Genomic DNA, 17776 nt, shown 5'->3' with positions numbered 1-17776 from the left:
TTGCAATTTTTTTAACCTGATAAATAGTACCACTTTCGTCTTATTTGACAAATATTGTCCAATCGTGGACCAACTAGGCTCAAAAAATTCATCTCGTGATTTCCAACTAAACTGTGTAATTAATTATTTTTTTACTTATATTTAATACTCCATACAAACGACTAAAAATTGATGTGATGGAAAAAACTTGAAATTTAGATGACATCTAAACCAGGCCCAATTCTAAAATGGGGGCATGGACGGGTAGTCTTGTTGCGTTCCCCCAGAGCACATCGACAATTCGACATGACTAGTCTTTGGTTTGGACTCATGCATCCCGTGACATGGTGGTCCCATGCTGATTTGGTCCCACATGTCATGGACTGAGATGGCGGCATGTGTAGATTATTTTCTGCGCCAGTAAGCGGCTGCTCCCACCCGCTGCGCCACTGCGGGCTCACGTGCCGCAGCCCGCAGCCGGCCTGCCCCGCGTGCGCGCCACCCACCGTACCCCTTCAGCGTACGCGAGGGCCGGCGCGCGAACAGTGGCTCCTCCTTCCTGGACCTGGTCCGTGCACCACCACGCAGAATGTCCTGACCATCACTCTCCCAACCCACCAGCACCGAGCCTACGGAGGTCCGCGTGACCCGCGCGAGGGGTCCGCATGTCATGTCACCGGCTTGGAGTCGGCCAGCGGTGGGCGCGGGGGCCCACGGCCCCACCACCTAGTACACTCTGCACTCCCGGCTCATAAAAAAGACGACGCGCAGCAGCAGAAGTTGCTTACAGAAAGGACCCGTTTCGGGCCAGGGCATCTCACCCGGTCACCACTCACCAGCACCCCCTCCTCCTCGGCGCCTCCCCAACCAACCAGGCAACCACAGTAAGCCCCTGCGCCTTCCTCCCCGACGCGCGCCCCTCATGGCGAGGAGGCGCTGCTGATGCCTCGCGGCGCCGGATCGGACGCGGCGGCCACGACACCCAGCCGCTTGCGGTGGCGCTCGCCGATCCCTACGCGCCCAATCCGCCGACGCTGCTCCTCGGATCCTCCCCGAGAGATTCGGGCCTCGTCTCGTTTCGTCCTTCCTAGGTGAGGTTCTCTTGCCTTCAAGGTGCGGGGGTGGGATCTGCCCCGGTTTGCGTTCTTCCCGTGCTCTGCCCATACTCCAGCAGCGGCCCAGTCGACTTCCCCAGGTGCCCTGCCGACCCCCACAAGGTAGCGCGCGCGTCACCTCAACCCCTTGCATGCGCTGACGCTAACCCTATTCAGGAGACGGAGCAGCGAGCCAGTGGCCACGACAGCAAAGAGAGGACGGCAGCCTGCAAGAAGAGAAGGCTCGTGTCAGGCGGCAGCCATAGGTATTGGCCTCCCCTGTTCCTCTCCTTGATGTGCCCTTAGATTTGGAGATTATTCGACAAGGGATTGAGTTTTGGAATTAGAGTATTAGACTAACGAAGGATGAATCATTTGTATGAATATCGTGATAAAACCCTTCGAAATTATGGCAACTTCCTTTTATCCTTCCACTCAATTAACGTCGTTTGATGCTTAAGTCTGAAAACATTGTGCTACAGTTTGGCTAGTTATTATGACCAATAATGCAGTGAATGTGTGGTAGTAGTTTTTTTTTCTGACATTGAGCCACTGAATGTGTATAACCATGGGAAGCAGGCAGTTCTCGGTGTGTGGTCTAATGCGACCCTGCTGGTATGCCTGATGTTTGATACTTTGATTAAATGCCAACCATGCATGCCACAATAATTTTTGTAATGGTGTTGGTGATCATGTCCTGTGGGCTTTAGATGAATATGGGTGGGACATTTGAAACGAGTGATTGCACCTTGGACTTATGGCAATTAGATGGGGAGCAGTTGTTAATCCATATGCTCATGGAGTATCCCATTTCATTTATTTTTCTACATGAGATCTTTTATTTCCCCTCATGTATTGTTGTTTGACAGTAGTTTTGTGTATTGATATAGTTTATTAGCAGCGCCCACGAATGATATAAATACTACTGTTGCTTTAGCTTTACTAACATCAGCGGCATATTTTTATGCAGGTCTTAGCAAAAAAGGATTGAGTTATTTCGAAAAATATATTAAACCAACCCCAATCCTTTTACCTATTAACATCCTAGAAGATTTCACAGACAGTAGTTTTGTGTATTGATATAGTTTATGTGTTTACAATCTATAATGATTATACTTTTGGACTGGAGGACTTAGATTAGCATTTTACATAGCTAACCATCTGCTAGGGTAAATGTGCTCTATGGCTTTAGCTTTTCGGTAAGTGCTCCCAAAGGGGGGAGGATGGCATCAAATTGTAGAACAAGCAAATCTCTAGACTTGAATACATAGCAGCTTCTACTAGAGTGAATCACATTATAATTCAGTAACTCACCTGATCTTGATGTGTGGTTGTTATGTTTTTACAGTGTACTTAATCTTCATCCATGTTAATACGAAGTCTGCATTTGTTATACCATTCTCAAGCTACACTTTATATGATTTATATATCAGTCACATTTATTAAATATAGCGATATCCGTACAGGTTTTCCTTTGTTTTCTTCATTGTCTTTGTTTTGAGGAGACTGTTCTTGGATAATCTCATGGAACACACTCTTGTTGCTTCGGTAGGTGCAAGGATAGGCAATCAGTGTCCAACAACACGTCTGTGGATCAATTGACCTGTATTTCAGCCTTTCAGTTGAGGATTAAAGTAGATCTTTAAGAAGCTTGACACTTGGCTTCATCTCAAGAATACATTGAAGTGCAAGATGCCAAAAATAAAGAATCTCTCTAATGCATGTAAAGTATCATTTTCTCCACAAGGTCCCATATCTGAAGAGGCGCTTGAGAGAGTCCGTGCACTGTTAGGTGAGTCAAATTTGTTTATCTTCTGGAATAATTGGTATCTTTTACCATTGCCTAGTTGTGTTTTTCACAGTGAGCTTGAAATGGAAAGTCAACCTGTTTGTGACCATGATGTCATATTTTTGCTGGTGATTTGTTCTGGTGCAACAAGACAATTCATGATCTTTTCTTTTATATGTTTTTTAACAGAGACTTTTCTTTTATGTGTTACTTCATAATCAGTTTTGTTTGCCTGTTCTAGATCAGTAGCTTTCAGTTGCTGGCATTGGTCAATTGGTTTAATTAATTTGTTTGTTGATGGGTCAGACTATGAATTTCATGGTGATGTTCCAACCCGCTGCGAATAACTGATAAGTGATAACACATTTGAACTTCAACTGAGTGCTGCCAGCTTTAGGTACGGGGAATTGGGTTCGTAGTTTTGAATCTGTCTCTCCAAACAGACAACTGAGTTTTTGCAAAAAATTTGGTGCTGGTGTTAATCTCTTGATAGGTTTATTTATCTTTTCCGCTGTAAATAAATCTGTATACTCAGTCCTGTATGTTTATTTGATATATGATAGCAACAGGAGGATTCACTACAGCTGAATTCCCTCCAAAAGGAAGCAACATCTTGATTGATTTCATTAAGGTGTTTGGCTTACATGTATGATATAAAATTGTGTTCTGGCACTGCTGCTCTAAACTTTATTTCAGTTCTAACATTGAGTTGTGGTTCGTTCTGTGAGATAAGAGCATCGGCAGACTTAAAATATGGTCCCTGTTCCTTTTTGCAGATGAGATAAGACCTCTAGATGTCGGCCTAGATAATGAAGCACAAATCGCACGCAATTGGAGTAGTTCTATGCGTCCATCAAATGGGAGACGAGGACGTAATGGGGCTAACCAGTTCTCTGCTACAATCAAATATTTGCACATTCATGAATGTGAAAGTTTCTCTGTAAGATCTCTTATTCATTCATTATTCAATTTCTATGTTTATTTTGTGTGGGTTTCAGGAGGTCAGATAAAGTGGTTTCTCTGTGGTGCTCACTGCGTTCAGGATTTACTAAATTTATATATGATTTTGCAGATGGGTATATTTTGTATGCCACCTTCTTCAGTTATTCCACTTCATAATCATCCTGGAATGACTGTACTTAGCAAGCTTCTTTATGGAAGACTGCATGCTGAATCTTATGATTGGGTTGATGTACCTGATCATCCAATTGATCAATTCCAAAGTGAGTTCTGACATTTGAATTGGTTCATTCCTTCTGCATGCCATTGTTTATTATGGTATTATTTGTTTGTCAGAGAATATACTCGATGTAAATGCTTTTTTTCTTGGGGGGTGGGGGTGGGAAAAGAACGAAAAGGCATAAAATTACAGTTTGAAGTTGATTCGTCTGTTCCTAAAAAGGGCGTACCCAGTGCAGAGAGCTCCTGTTCTGTTCGGGGTCTGGGGAAGGGTGTTAGTGGCAAGCCTTACCCTTGCCTGTGCAATGCGAGGAGACCGCGACTCCTAAATCCGAAGAAATGGAACTTCGCTATCTCTTGTTTCTTGCACATCTGTTGTGTTCATTGATTCGTTTTGCTTATTGGATGACATTTGACATAGTGATCCAAGGATGTGTCTCAAACAGATGTCAAGTAGAACAGTATTAGAAACTTATAGCTCATAGTGCATAAATTTTATAGATGCAAAGCACTGTCCAGTACTACCTCCGTCCCAAAAAGAATGCAATTCTAGGTGTATTCTCGGTTAAGTGCCTAAAGTTTGACCAAATATATAGGTTAAAATATTAATGTTTATGACTTCAAATAAGTATATTATGATTTTTTTTTTCACGAGCGTGTCCTTACGACACATATTTCATTAAGAAGCAGAGTTTGACTAGTTACAACATCCCCAAGTAATCCATAGATTACCGTGGAAGGATAGAAGCCAACACGACCCAAATAAACCTAACTTAAATTACATTACAAGAAAGTTGCAACCAATTGGGCAGGTGCCAACGAGACTAGCAAGCCTCCTCGAACATACACTTGAACCCCGCCATGTCGAACTTCATCAGCGCTCGAAGTGCGGCCCCTTTTGCGGAGTCGAGCGGGCTCTAGAATGTCTGCTGTAAGTCTGCCACTACCCGGGAATCTGACGGCTATGAGGCGGAGGGTTCCCACTTGGACATAGGCACCTTCTGCGCTTGAAGGGTGGCGTTAGGGGCCCAAGAGGCACACTTAGCCACCAGACGCGTGCTACGGCGGATGGTGACCGACGATGGAGAGCGACGGGTTCGACGTCGGCGTGGCGCCTTGAGGATGGTAGTCTTTAGCGGAGCGGAGATGCGCCTAGCAAACTCCCTGGCGAGGGCCGAAGGCGAAACTGGCAGATCGTCACCATCCACCCCCGGCGCCTCAGCATCCGTGGTGGCGAACGGTAGTACGCCAATGATGCCTGAGCCTCCAGAGAGGCTGCTGACGGAGTAGACGGGCGCCCCAACGCTGGAGCACCCGCGAATCGACTCACGACAAGCGAGGTAGTGAGCTCATGAAGCATCGGGTCCACCCATACGGGAGGCCCAGCGCCCTCGCACAGCACCACCGTGAGCAGATCTGACTTGTGGGAGCAGCGTGCGGCAGTAGAAGTAGCGACGTCTGCCTCTGACCCCATCGTCGCGGCACGCCTGGGCCACTTGCAGTCCCTAGCGAGGTGACGCCGTGACAGCGCAGACAACGCCGTGGCAACCGGTTGGTCGCTACTCGGTGTGAGTAGGAAAGGCAGTTGAAACATTTGCCGGGATCTTCTGGGCCTGCAGAAGCTGCTTCTCGGTCGTGGCGGCCGCAGGACGTGTCTCCTGCCGTAGGAGATCTCACGCCACCCATCAGCGTTGGGGGTGGAGACCCGTCTGCGACGTCCAAGGCGTTGGCAGACGGGGACGCGGCCATCCACAGGCCGAGTAGGCAGGCTGTACACCAGCTGGGGGCGCGGCCGGCTGCGTCTCCTCAGCCTTCGGCCACGTCCCAGCCAACCAACGTTTGCATTTCCCCGGCCCCCAGCCACTACTGGACGAGGCTGGGCGCGCGGCGGGACGTCGATCCCGGCTTCGCCTGACAAAGAACGACGTCGAGGTAGGTAGTGGGTTGGTCGTTGTCGGACTCCTCGCAATCGTCATCCGCCCACCGGCAACTTTTCGTGCGCCCTTTGGAGGAGGGACCTAGGCAGAACGGGTCCGCATCCGGTGAGAGCAAGGAGGGGCTGGTGGAGTCCGGCGGCGCCACGACCGCGCACGGCAGCGGGCTGCCAGCGGCCGGCCCCGGCGGTGGAGGGGTCAAGGGGGCGCCGGCGGAGGAGGTGGTCGTGTTGGTTGAGATGGCCGCGTGCAGCGCGACCGCCGCTGTGGTGGCGGCAACCTCGGGCTCCGACGGCGCAGGTGGCGTGTGCGCGGGTAGGGGGTGGGGAGGTGGCGGAGGGGGCGGCGGGGCGTTGTAGGTGGGTGCGGGGGCCGGGGCCGACTACGCCGCACGGACCCTAGCGCCGGTGGAGGTCGTCCGCACAGGCGTCGGCTGGGGGGGCGAGGATCCCGGCCCCTGCTGCCGCAGGTCCACTAGATCCAGCACCTCCCGCCGACAGGTCGCTTGATCCGACGGGCTGCGGGCCGGCGGGGGTCACAACGGCAGAGCCCGGCGCAGCGGCCCCGTCGGTAGAGGATGTGGGATTGCGCCATGGAGCTCCCTAGATCCCGCGCGAGGGAGAGGTGGGGACGGGGTGGTTGGCGCGGTGGAGGGGGGGTGAGGGAGGCTCCGCAGCGCTCGGCACCGCCCGAGGCGGCTGGGAGGGGGACGACAGGGGCCCGACCGGCGGCGGTCCGAGAGGTACCCATCGGCGACGCTCGGCGTCACCTGAGCGGAGGCCGGTGGCGACGACGACATGGAGCAGGCGCAACGTGGTTGTCGCCGGCCGTGCTTGGGGGCGCCATCGAAGAGGCTCGACGCGCCTGACGCGGGTGGCGGTGGCCGTGCCGCGGGCACGCGCGCACCTGCGTGCGGGAGAGAAGAGGAGGGGCGCTCGGATGCAGGTAGGTGGGGGGAGGGGGAGGTCGCCGGCGTTGGGCCGGCGGCCGGCGGTGGATCCAGTGGCTAGGGTTACGTGGTTGGGCTCCGTTGGGCCATCGTTTGCTTGGTCTCCATGAAAATATGTTTCGTGACAAATATCTTTTTATTACGATAAGTGTTAGTAATTTTTTATATAAATTTGGTCAAACTTGGACACTTAAATGTCACTGTTCTAGAATTGCATTCTTTTAGGGACGGAGGGAGTACATACCTAAGAGCATCTCCAAGAGTTCCCAAAATAAACTCCCAATCCAAGGTTTTTGGAAAGATTGAAAAAAATACATCTCCAACAACTAATCCTACCTCCCAGTCTTTTGGGACTTGGAAAAACCTGCCGATTGCGTGTAAAGATACGCGCGCTCTCGCGACTTGGGAAAACTCCTCGCGACAGTATCTGCAGCAATTTTCTCCCTCGGGCTTGTTACCGCCGCCACCGGCACCGAGCAGCATGCCTTCCGCCTCGAGCACGCACGCGCGTAATGCTGGTCGTCGACGAACACGCGTGGGAGCGCGGCGCATGCGAACTCGGGCCCAAGGAGCTCCGCGATCTCAGCCTTGAAGATGACGATCATGGAGACGTCGCGCTCGTCCACGCGCATGCCGTAGCTGCGCACAGGCACATCGCAGCAGTCCACGAACGTCTTGCGCACGCCCAGCCTTGGCGAGATGCTGCTCCCAACGAGCTCCATGCACCATGCACCATGTGCGATGCTGTTCCCGAGGCAATCTGGTCGGCGACGACGGTGGCGGCTGGCCGTTTGATGCAGTCGGCGTACTCCCGGCACTCAGCGTAGCACTTGGACATGGCCGCCACCGGCCGCTGCTGGGTCGACAGCAGCATGACGACGAGCAGGCAGCAAGCGGCGAGCCTCTTGCCCTCCATTGTACTACCTGCTTCTTTTGCGTATTTCATAGAATCGTATCATATATTGCCGCAAAATTAATCAGAGTGCTGCCGGCCGGCTGCCGGCAACCGTCACATGTTGATGTGGAAGGAGGCGGCGCAGATGTGCGCGATCTCCCACGAAAGAAAAGACGCCGCAGTAGTTTTGTGTGGGACCAAGTTTTTGATGTTTTAGGAGTGATCTTAGAAACGGTTGGAGAAACTCTTGTTTTCTCCCAATATTTTTTAGCGGCTTGGAAAACTCAGTGGTTTTGGGAAAAAAATTTGGGAACTCTTGGAGATGCTCTAAATCATAAAAATAAGAAAAGGTTAATAGAAACTCGACCAACCTATGGAATTACGTGGTGTTGTAAAGAAGAATTAGGCATCCAAATTTGAGCCGAAGAGGACTCCGGTTCTACAGACCCACATCACTACCTACTGTCTTTGTAGGCCTAGGCTATATCATGCTATAGAATGTCTTTTCGGCATTTCATGTTTATAGTGCATAAGTATTACTTTGCATTTTACTTAGACTTATTTGGGCTTTGGTGTTCATGCCCTCGTTTTGAATAGAAATGCTGATTTTGCCCTCGTTTTTTAAACTTTGTGATTTTACCCGTGTTTTCAAACTGAAGGAAGAGCTTGCCCCTATTCTGTGAAGTCTTGTTAACGGTGTTAACTTTTGGTTGAAAAGACTAGTCTACCCCTGTGATTTTTCCTTGTTTTGTTAGAGATCTTTGTGAAATTACCCGTATTTCGAGATCATAATTTTGACATATTTGGTAGGGATGTTAGCAACAAAATTAAACACAAATTTACGCATTCGTTTTATTATTATAAATTTGTGCAAAATTTATTTTCCAAGAAGGATTAATCGACTGAAAGAAACTTTATTTGCAGGAACTATAGTAGTTTGCTTTTCAGAAAATGAAGCATCTCTAGCACAAGCCGCGGATCAGAGTGACGAATAAAAATTAGCTCTAAACCACCTGTAGGACCCCACCATCCAAATCGAGCTCGCCACCATACAATTCAACCTCACCAATATCCAAATCGAGCTTGTCACAGCATGAATCGTCTAGGCTGACGTGCACCTCTGCCCACCCACAGGACCTGCTCTCAGCCGCGCACCTAGGCCCATGCCGTGCCTGGATCCACTGGCCTGAGCACGACACCACGCCGTGCCCCTGCCTGAACTTTCTTGTTTCAATCCCTTTTCCTATTTTATTTGTTTAATCTCCCAGCCACTAACTGCATCCCAAAGTAGGGGTAAACGGCAGATTCAAAATGAAAGCACGAGGGTAAACTCACAAAGTTAAAAAAGAGGGGTAAAGTCACCATTAGCCTGTACAGCAGGGGTAGGTGTTAGTCGCTGAATTCTTACTCTCATCGAGAGAGGATGACACTAGGAGTTGGGGCAATTTTCTGGTTTATTTCTCACACAAATGTCATGCCAACCTGAGGGGTTGAGGGTATATATTTATAGGCTGCTAGTCAGCTAAGCATATGCCAAGCATATGCCAAGATGCTAGTCCTAGATGCTAGTCCTAGATGCTAAGATGCTGTCCTACCCAGTCAAGGATGCTGTCCTTTCTGCAGCCCCACAAAGACCAGCCAACACAGAGACTTATCCATCATTCTCCCCCTAAGTCTTGTGCGTCGTCTTGTGGAAAGTTGAACCATCTCGGTCCTGGAGCAGAGCTCAAGGAACTTGATCCTCCCAAGAGGCTTGGTAAGCAGGTCAGCAAGTTGGTCCTTGGTGTTGAGGTAGCTCGCCTTGATGCTCCCTTTCTCCAAACAACCTCGGATGAAGTGGTACCTCACCCGGATGTGCTTACTCCGTTCATGGAAAACAGGGTTCTTTGCCAGGGCCAGAGCGGACTTGCTGTCCATCCTGAGCTCCACCGCTCTAGTGTCTCTGACGAGGAGATTACTAAGCAGTCGAGCGAGCCAGAGCGCCTGAGTCGAAGCGGTGGAGGCTGCTATGTACTCGGCCTCGCAGCTGGACAGGGCCACCACTTGCCGCTTGACCGACTGTCAGCTAACGAGGCACTTCCCGAGGAGCAAGAGGATCCCGCTCGTGCTCTTGCTGGTGTCAATGTCGCTGGCGTGGTCGCTGTCGCTGTACCCGACGAAGTGTGCCGCCCCAGGACACCTAGGGTAGTAGAGGCCGTGGTCGAGAGTCCCCGCAACGTAGCGGATGATCCTCTTCACAGCCTGCTGGTGCTCCGTCGTCAGTCGCTGCATGAACCGACTAACGTAGCCGACGGAGAATGCCAAGTCCGGCCGTGTGTGGGCGAGGTAGCGAAGGCTCCCCACAAGACGCCGGTACTGCGTAGCGTCCACTTTCTCCATTGTGCTGTCGCGGCTCAGCTTCAGCCTCTCCTCCATTGGAGCGAGAGCTGGGTTGCAGTCGGTGAGCCCAGCTAGCTCAACGACGCGCTTGACGTAGGTGGTCTGTCGAAGCGTGATCCCGGAGTCATCCAGGTGCACTTCGATTCCCAGGTAGAAGGAGGTCACTCATCTGTAAGGTTGGCCTTCATCTCTTCCTTGAATGCCGCCACCTCCGCATTCTGGGTGCCGGTGATCACCAAGTCGTCGACGTAGACACCCACCAGCAGAGCATTTCCTCCACTGCCCTGTCGGTAGATGGCCGCCTCGTGCGGGCTTTGCACGAAGCCCATCCCCTTTAGCGTGTAATCCAACTTGGCATTCCACGCCCTCGGTGCCTGCCGCAAGCCATAGAGGGCCTTGCGTAGGCGGAGCACCTTGCCCTCCTTGTCGGGGATCGCAAATCCCGGCGGCTGGTGCACGTAGACCTCCTCCTTCAAGTCGTCGTTAAGGAACGCCGACTTGACGTCCATGTGATGAACACGGCAGCCCTCCTGGGCAGCTAGCGCAAGGAGGAGTCGCACAGACTCCATCCGTGCCACGAGAGCAAAGGCGTCGTCGAAGTTGACCCCCTCCTGCTGCACGAAACCTCGTGCCACCAAGCGAGCCTTGTGCTTGACGATGGCGCCGGCTTCATCCCTCTTCAGCTTGTACACTCACTTAAGGGTGATCGCGCGGTGACCACGAGGAAGGTCAGCAAGCTCCCAGGTGCGGTTCTTCTCAACCGCATCCATCTCCAATTGCATCGCGGCGCGCCATGCCGCGTGTCTCTCGGCCTCTGCAAACAACCGAGGCTCGCCGTCGTCACACGCAAGGTGCAACTGCGCCTCCAGGTCGTGAGGCACTAGTCCTGGCACCGGCTGGTCGCCGAGAATGTTCTCCATCGTACGGTACCACAACGGCTCGCTGTCGTGGTACGCGTCGATGCGCTCCTCGTCGTGAGAGAGCGGAGTAGCGAGCTCAACCGGGCTGTGCTCGACACGAGCTGGTGTTGGAGTAGACGTGCCCGAAGAGGTGCCTGTCGGTGCTCGAGTGCGTGGCGGTGCCGGCTGTGGAGCCGGCGAAGAACTCATCGCAGCCGAGGTCCTGGCTGGAGAGCATGGTGCTGTCGGAGTAGCAGGCGCCGGAGTCGGTGGAGGCTCGGGGACTGGGGTAGACGCGCTCGTCGAAGAGCTGCCTACTCCCCCAGCTCCCTCGAAGTGGACGTACTCAACAGTGAAGTCGTACGTCGGAGCCGAGCCGTCGTCCACCGCCTTGTCCCACGCCCATCTTCGCCCTTCGTCGAACACAACGTCGCGCGCCGTGCGCACAAGTTGTGTCTTCAGGTCAAGGATGCGGTAGGCCTTCGAGCCCTCCGCGTAGCTGATGAACACTCCCGGAGTGCTCCTGTCGTCGAGCTTGCTGATGTGGCCAAGCTCCTTGGCGAACGCGAGGCAGCCGAAGACCCGCAAGTGGGAGACCGCCGGCTTGCGTCCATGCCAAGCCTCGTACGGTGTCCTGCCGTTGAGCGCCTTGGTAGGCGAGCGGTTGAGGATGTAGACGGCTGACACCACCGCCTCTCCCCAGAAGGCAGCCGACATCCTCCTCTGCTTGAGAAGGGCCCGAGCCATCCACACAACCGTCTGGTTGCGCCGCTCGACGACGCCGTTCTGCTGTGGGCTGTACGGCGCGGAGTAGTGGCGCTGAATGTCCTCATCAGCGCAGTACGGCGCGAATTCGCCAGGATGACTCCGGGATCACGCTTCGACAGACCGTCTACACCATCGTTGAGCTAGCTGGGCTCACCAACTGCAACCTAGCTCTCACTCCGATGGAGAGGCTGAAGCTGAGCCGCAACAGCACGACGGAGGTGGACGCTACGCAGTACCGGCATCTTGTGGGGAGCCTTCGCTACCTCGTCCACACACGGCCGGACTTGACATTCTTCGTCGGCTATGTTAGTCGGTTCATGCAGCGACCGACGACGGAGCACCAGCAGGCTGTGAAGAGGATCATCCGCTACGTTGCGGGGACTCTCGACCACGGCCTCTACTACCCTAGGTGCCCTGGGGCGGCACACTTCATCGGGTACAGCGACCACGCCGGCGACATCAACACCAGCAAGAGCACGAGTGGGATCCTCTTCCTCCTCGGCAAGTGCCTCGTTAGCTGGCAGTCGGTCAAGCAGCAGGTGGTGGCCCTGTTCAGCTGCGAGGCCGAGTACATAGCGGCCTCCGCCGCTTCGACTTAGGCGCTCTAGCTCGCTCGACTGCTTGGTGATCTCCTCGGCAGAGATACTAGAGCGGTGGAGCTCAGGATGGACAGCAAGTCCGCTCTGGCCCTGGCAAAGAACCCCGTTTTCCATGAACGGAGTAAGCACATCCGGGTGAGGTACCACTTCATCCGAGGCTGTTTGGAGAAAGTGAGCATCAAGGCGAGCTACATCAACACCAAGGACCAGCTTGCGGACCTGCTTACCAAGCCTCTTGGGAGGATCAAGTTCCTTGAGCTCTGCTCCAGGACCGAGATTGTTCAACTTTCCACAAGACGACGCACAAGACTTAGGGGGAGAATGATGGATAAGTCTCTGTGATGGCTGGTCTTTGTGGGGCTGCAGAAAGGACAGCTTCCTTGACTGGCTAGGACAACATCTTCGCATATAGGACAACATCTAGGACTAGCATCTTGGCATATGCTTGGCTGACTAGCAGCCTATAAATATGTATCACCAACCCCTTAGGTTGGCATGACATTTGTGCGAGAAATAAACCAGAAAATTGCCCCAACTCCTAGTGTCATTCTCTCTCGATGAGTAAGAATTCTGCTACTGCCAAGAGTAAGAATTCAGCGACTAACACGCTGGAGGTAGCTCGATGCTTGCATATGCCATGAACAGAGCCGACTCCTCCGCCTGTGCCACATGGGCCTGGTTGTGTCATGGCTGTCGACAGTCCTTGGCCCAATGGCCAAGCTGGCCGCAGTTGCGGCCGGCGTTGTCTCGTGCCGGCTTGTGCTTGCCGGCGACGCCGCCCTAGGCGCCTCCGTGGGCATCACCCTCGGCACGTCCTAGCGCCCCGACTTGGGCGTCTCTGTGCGCCTTGCGCGGCTTGCCACGCTTGCGGCCGCCTGACGCGGAAGAAGGCTCCCCCTTCCGGTCACCTTGGTAGGCAGCCCACTGCTCCCGAGTGAGAAGGAGCTTCCCGCTAGTGGTGATGGGCCTCGAGAGAGACTGTGGCTCATCGCTGTCGACGACCTTGAGGCGACCTATCGCCTCCTTGATCGACATCGTGGAGAGATCTAGCAGGGACTCGATCGAGCGAGCCATCTGCTTGTACTTCTCGGGGACGCAGCGGAAGAGCTTTTCGACAGCTCTCTCCTCGCCGTAGGTGTCATTGTCGAACTGCACCATCTTTTGCAACAGAGTGTTGAGACGGAGAGCAAAGTCATCAACATCCTCATCTGGCTTGAAGGCTAGGTTCTCCCACTCCTTGCGAAGTGCCTGCAGTGTGGACCTGCGGGCGCGGTCGCTGGCGATGCGTGCCGCAGCAATGGCGTCCCAAGCCTCCTTGGCAGTCCGCTTGTTGGTAAGCGAGAACTGCATCTCGGACAGGACTGCAGCGATGAGGGCATCCAGCGCCCGTCGATCCTGGTCGTAGTCGACGTCGCCGTACCGGACTGCCTCCCACATGTGCCGCACCTGGAGCTTTTCCCTCATCACCGCAGCCCACTCGACGTAGTTGGTCTTAGTGAGGGTAGGTCACCCACCGCCGGGGCCGACGTCCCTGACAACAACCTGGAGCCCGTGGTAACCACGGTACCGATCCGGGGAGAGAGAGCCACGCTGCCTGTGAAGGCCGCGCTCTCCATCGACCCGTCCGTCACCGTTGCCGTGCGTGCCTCCTCCAGGAGCGCCATCGTCGTGCGCGCCTCCTCCAGGAGCGCCACCGCCGTGCGCGCCTCCTCCAGGAGCGCCGCCGACGCGTCTGCGCCTGTCTGGGCTGCCGCCGCGCTCGTGGGCGTGCGCGGCTGCCCACTGTGCCGCCCGCGCTCGTGCTGCCTCCCTCCCCAGCAGCTTGAGGTCCGCGTCGGCGCTGTCGTCAGCAGAAACGGAGCTGCTGATGCTGCCGCGCAGAGCCTCGACCTCTGCTACCGCCGCACGCGCTGCATCGGCCGCCGCTCTAGCTGCTGCTAGCTCCGCCGCTGCCAGCCTCGACGCCCTTGCCGCCGCCGCAGCGGTCTCTGCCGCCGCTCGCTCGCGTTCCTCTGCCGCGGCAAGTTCGGCCTCCTGCCGACGCCGCGTGCTTGAGGCGACCGAGCGATGAGACTGCCCTGCGGACATGACGCGCTACCGCGGGGCTGCTTCAGATGAGCGCTCGTCTGCGCAGAGGGAGAGGAGTGAGCAGGAGCGGCCGGAGCTGCTGCTGCTCCCGGCTGGGACTGTTGCGCGGCTGAGAAAGGAGATGAGCAGGAGATGCTCAGGCTACAGGATAGTACGGCTCTGGTACCACTTGTTAGTCGCTGAATTCTTACTCTTGGTAGTAGCAGAATTCTTACTCTCGTCGAGAGAGGATGACACTAGGAGTTGGGGCAATTTTCTGGTTTATTTCTCACACAAATGCTATGCCAACCTGAGGGGTTGGGGATACATATTTATAGGCTGCTAGTCAGCCAAGCATATGCCAAGATGCCAAGCATATGTCAAGATGCTAGCCCTAGATGCTGTCCTAGATGCTAAGATGTTGTCCTAGCCCGTCAAGGATGTTGTCCTTGCTGCAGCCCCACAAAGACCAGCTAACATAGAGACTTATCCATCAGTAGGAACACCAAATTCCCAAACTTATTTAGCTGAATTCTCCTGTATTTTCAGTATTGGCCTTGGTTCTATGTGATCTGCGATCACTAAGAATACTCTGATTTGCTAAAAAAATCTGTATCAATAATCAAGACCTAGTCTGGACTCTGCCAATGTGCAATCACTAAGAATGCTCTGATTTCCACAAAAAAAACTATGTATTTCATCAAAGCCTAGAATGGTGACTTTTCATTTGCACTCTACTGCCGCCACTTTTTACTCACACTTTCTTGTTAGTCGATACTGCCAACTTTGAGTTTGTCATTTGGTTAGCCTGGTCAATTGTATGAGCTGATTTGATGCTGAGTTTAGAGCTAAACAAGTAGTGGTACATTCCACATGGTAGTCATGTTTTGTTTTCTTCTGTTTTATGAAAAAGCTGTATTTTCTGTCATTTGTTTAGTTAGTGCTGGATGGGCTACAGGTATGGTTATTTATCACAAAGATCCTATTTATGTTTCTTTGACTGACCATGCACATGGTCTTTATAAATATATTATTCTGTACTACTTGTCCCCCATGATGTAATGGCTTACCTATTGGAATTTGCAGCAAGGCCAGCCAAGCTTGTTAAAGATTGTGAAATGACTGCTCCAGAGACAACTATTCTTTACCCTAATGCAGGTGGTAACATTCACACTTTCAGAGCCATCACACCTTGTGCTCTCTTTGATGTCCTTTCTCCACCATACTCCGCTGAGGATGGGCGGCACTGTTCATACTTCCGAAAGTCTCAAATGAATCAACCACCTGGTATGTGGAGATCTTGAAATTTAATGTTTAAACTTACAGTTATGTTTCTGCCGAGCTTTCTAACTTTGGTTAAAATTTTCTGCCTACCAGTTGTTTTGCCTGCTGAGATAGATAGCTCACAAGTAATTTGGTTGGAGGAATTGGAGGACCATCAGCCCCCAGAAGGCTTTGTTGTTGCGAGAGGTCTGTATAAAGGCCCTGTTATTAGGAGATAATTTGCTTTGGGGCACAGAATCCACCAAACTGCAAATCAGATGAAAGAAGATGCGCTTGTAGTGTCTATTGCAAGCATCATCAGGTCATGTGCAGCCTACGGTTTACTTTGTACATGTCAAAGTGATCTGTGATAATTTAACAGCAGTTTTACAGAACAAGAATGGATGGTTTTTGTTTGGCTGCCATTTTAATTGTGTCCCACTGCTGGAGTATCTCTGACCTAGTTATGGAGCTCTTATCAGATGAAGACCGTGGAGCACATAATTTTGAGCATAGTCTAGTATAGCTATTGTCATGGTGTACTAGGGAGATCAATGGACAGGTTTTCCATTTGGTGATTTCAGAAAGAATTTGGTGTGGGGGTACCTTTTTGTCTGTGTGTAATAGCAGCATTGCTATTTTTGGGCAATACTGTAAATTACAGGGGAGGAACCGTAAACAATTCTGCGCACATCATCTCCGTGTTTCATTTACGTCCGCTGACAGCACTGTAGTTGAACATGTTGCTCGTTGCCCGTTATGCGCATGCCTTCTTTCCCCTTGGTAAAAAAAGTCACTTCGAGAAAAAGGGAAATTTGCCTAAAATTTGAAGGAGTTACTTCTGTGCTGACTTTAGCACCTGCGAGCTACTCCCCCTTGATCGATCTGACGCAGAAGAGTTACTGAACCATCTCTTTCTCAGCTGCCCTTTTGTTGCGAATTGCTGGCACTTGGTGGGCATGTTTGTGGATCTCATTCTCCCTTCGCCTATCCAAGTCCTTATGTCTTTCAAGGATCAGCTTCAAGTGCCTTTTTTTTTCATGGAGATTGTTATCCTTCTCCGCTGAAGCATTTGGTTTGTACGTAATAATGCAATATTCCAAGGATTTGCGTCTTGGGTAGAGTCAAAGGTGTCTTCATACATGAATTTGCCCTGATGCTACAACGGGCAAAAAAGAGATACTTCCCCTTGATTAACTCATGGTTGGAATCTTGTTTGTAATCTTTCTTATTTTCTTCCTTTCATTTTTCGGCCCCTAAACCTTTTGTACTACTTAGTTACTTTTTTCTTTTAATAATTTTTTTCCAGTAGGGGTGCACCACCCCTCCTGTTCGCCAAACATGCATGAGTGGCCTCTGACAAACTTTGTGATGCATCGATGGATATACTCCAGAAATAGACCTTTGGTGCACTATCTCTATTTTACACGTTCGTTGCACCACTTAACAAGTTTAGCAATGTAGAGTTTTGAAGGCAGAGCGTTTGTCTTTCAATATGTTTATTTAGAAACTACAAAACGCGTCAGATCCTCGCATAGAAGCCACGTACACGTCGCTCTAAATTCCTCCGGCCATCCGATCTCGCGTTTGACGGTCCAGATCGCTTGAAGCGGATTCTCGCTTCTGGCCGCTTCTCTCGATTTTGGTTAGCTTCTCTCGATTCTCCTCTGCTTCTCTCGCTTCTCATCAGAATCGAAAGAATCAAATATATACAGCAACTTCCGCTTCTCCTTGTCACCCCCTCCTCTCTCTTTTCGCTCCGCTCTCTCTCCCTCGTTCTCCCGACGCTGCGGGTGACGGCGATGGGGGCGAGCGGGCCGGCGGCGGCGGCGGCCGCCGCCGCCCTCCTCCCCCTCCGCTCTCCTTCCCCTTCTTCTCCTTCTCTCCCCTTCCCTCCCGAGGCGGCGGCGGGCGCGGCGAGGCGACGACGCCCCCCCCCACGCTGGCGGCGCGCCGGCGTGGGTGGGGCCCGGTGGCCCCTC

At 52.4% G+C, this 17776-nt stretch overlaps 1 protein-coding gene across 2 annotated transcripts; it reads left to right on the top strand.

Moving 5' to 3' along the window:
• Positions 1-774: 774 nt before the first annotated feature.
• On the top strand, positions 775-16800 carry LOC136450468 (plant cysteine oxidase 5-like). Of its 2 annotated transcripts, none has more exons than XM_066450915.1 (7): positions 775-1070; positions 1251-1339; positions 2626-2865; positions 3639-3802; positions 3935-4085; positions 15618-15818; positions 15909-16800. In XM_066450915.1, exons 3-7 carry the CDS (start codon positions 2766-2768, stop codon positions 16031-16033), a joined length of 741 nt encoding a protein of 246 aa, XP_066307012.1. In that variant the 5' UTR covers positions 775-1070; positions 1251-1339; positions 2626-2765; the 3' UTR covers positions 16034-16800. The 2 variants fall into 2 exon arrangements, with proteins under 2 accessions (XP_066307012.1, XP_066307010.1); XM_066450913.1 differs by having other exon boundaries at positions 775-1174.
• Positions 16801-17776: the final 976 nt, after the last annotated feature.

Source organism: Miscanthus floridulus, chromosome 5, assembly GCF_019320115.1.
Source record: "Miscanthus floridulus cultivar M001 chromosome 5, ASM1932011v1, whole genome shotgun sequence".
Lineage (NCBI taxonomy): Eukaryota > Viridiplantae > Streptophyta > Magnoliopsida > Poales > Poaceae > Miscanthus > Miscanthus floridulus.
The sequence above is the reverse complement of the archived record's forward strand: the minus strand, read 5'-3'. Positions and strand labels throughout refer to the sequence as shown.

Bases quoted from the DNA above. Each gene is read 5' to 3' on its own strand.
- LOC136450468 (XM_066450915.1), top strand. From the start codon at position 2,766: ATGCCAAAAATAAAGAATCTCTCTAATGCATGTAAAGTATCATTTTCT. The intron at 4,086-15,617 runs GTGAGTTCTGAC...TGGAATTTGCAG, and splicing joins TCCAATTGATCAATTCCAAA to CAAGGCCAGCCAAGCTTGTT. The intron at 15,819-15,908 runs GTATGTGGAGAT...TCTGCCTACCAG, and splicing joins TCAAATGAATCAACCACCTG to TTGTTTTGCCTGCTGAGATA.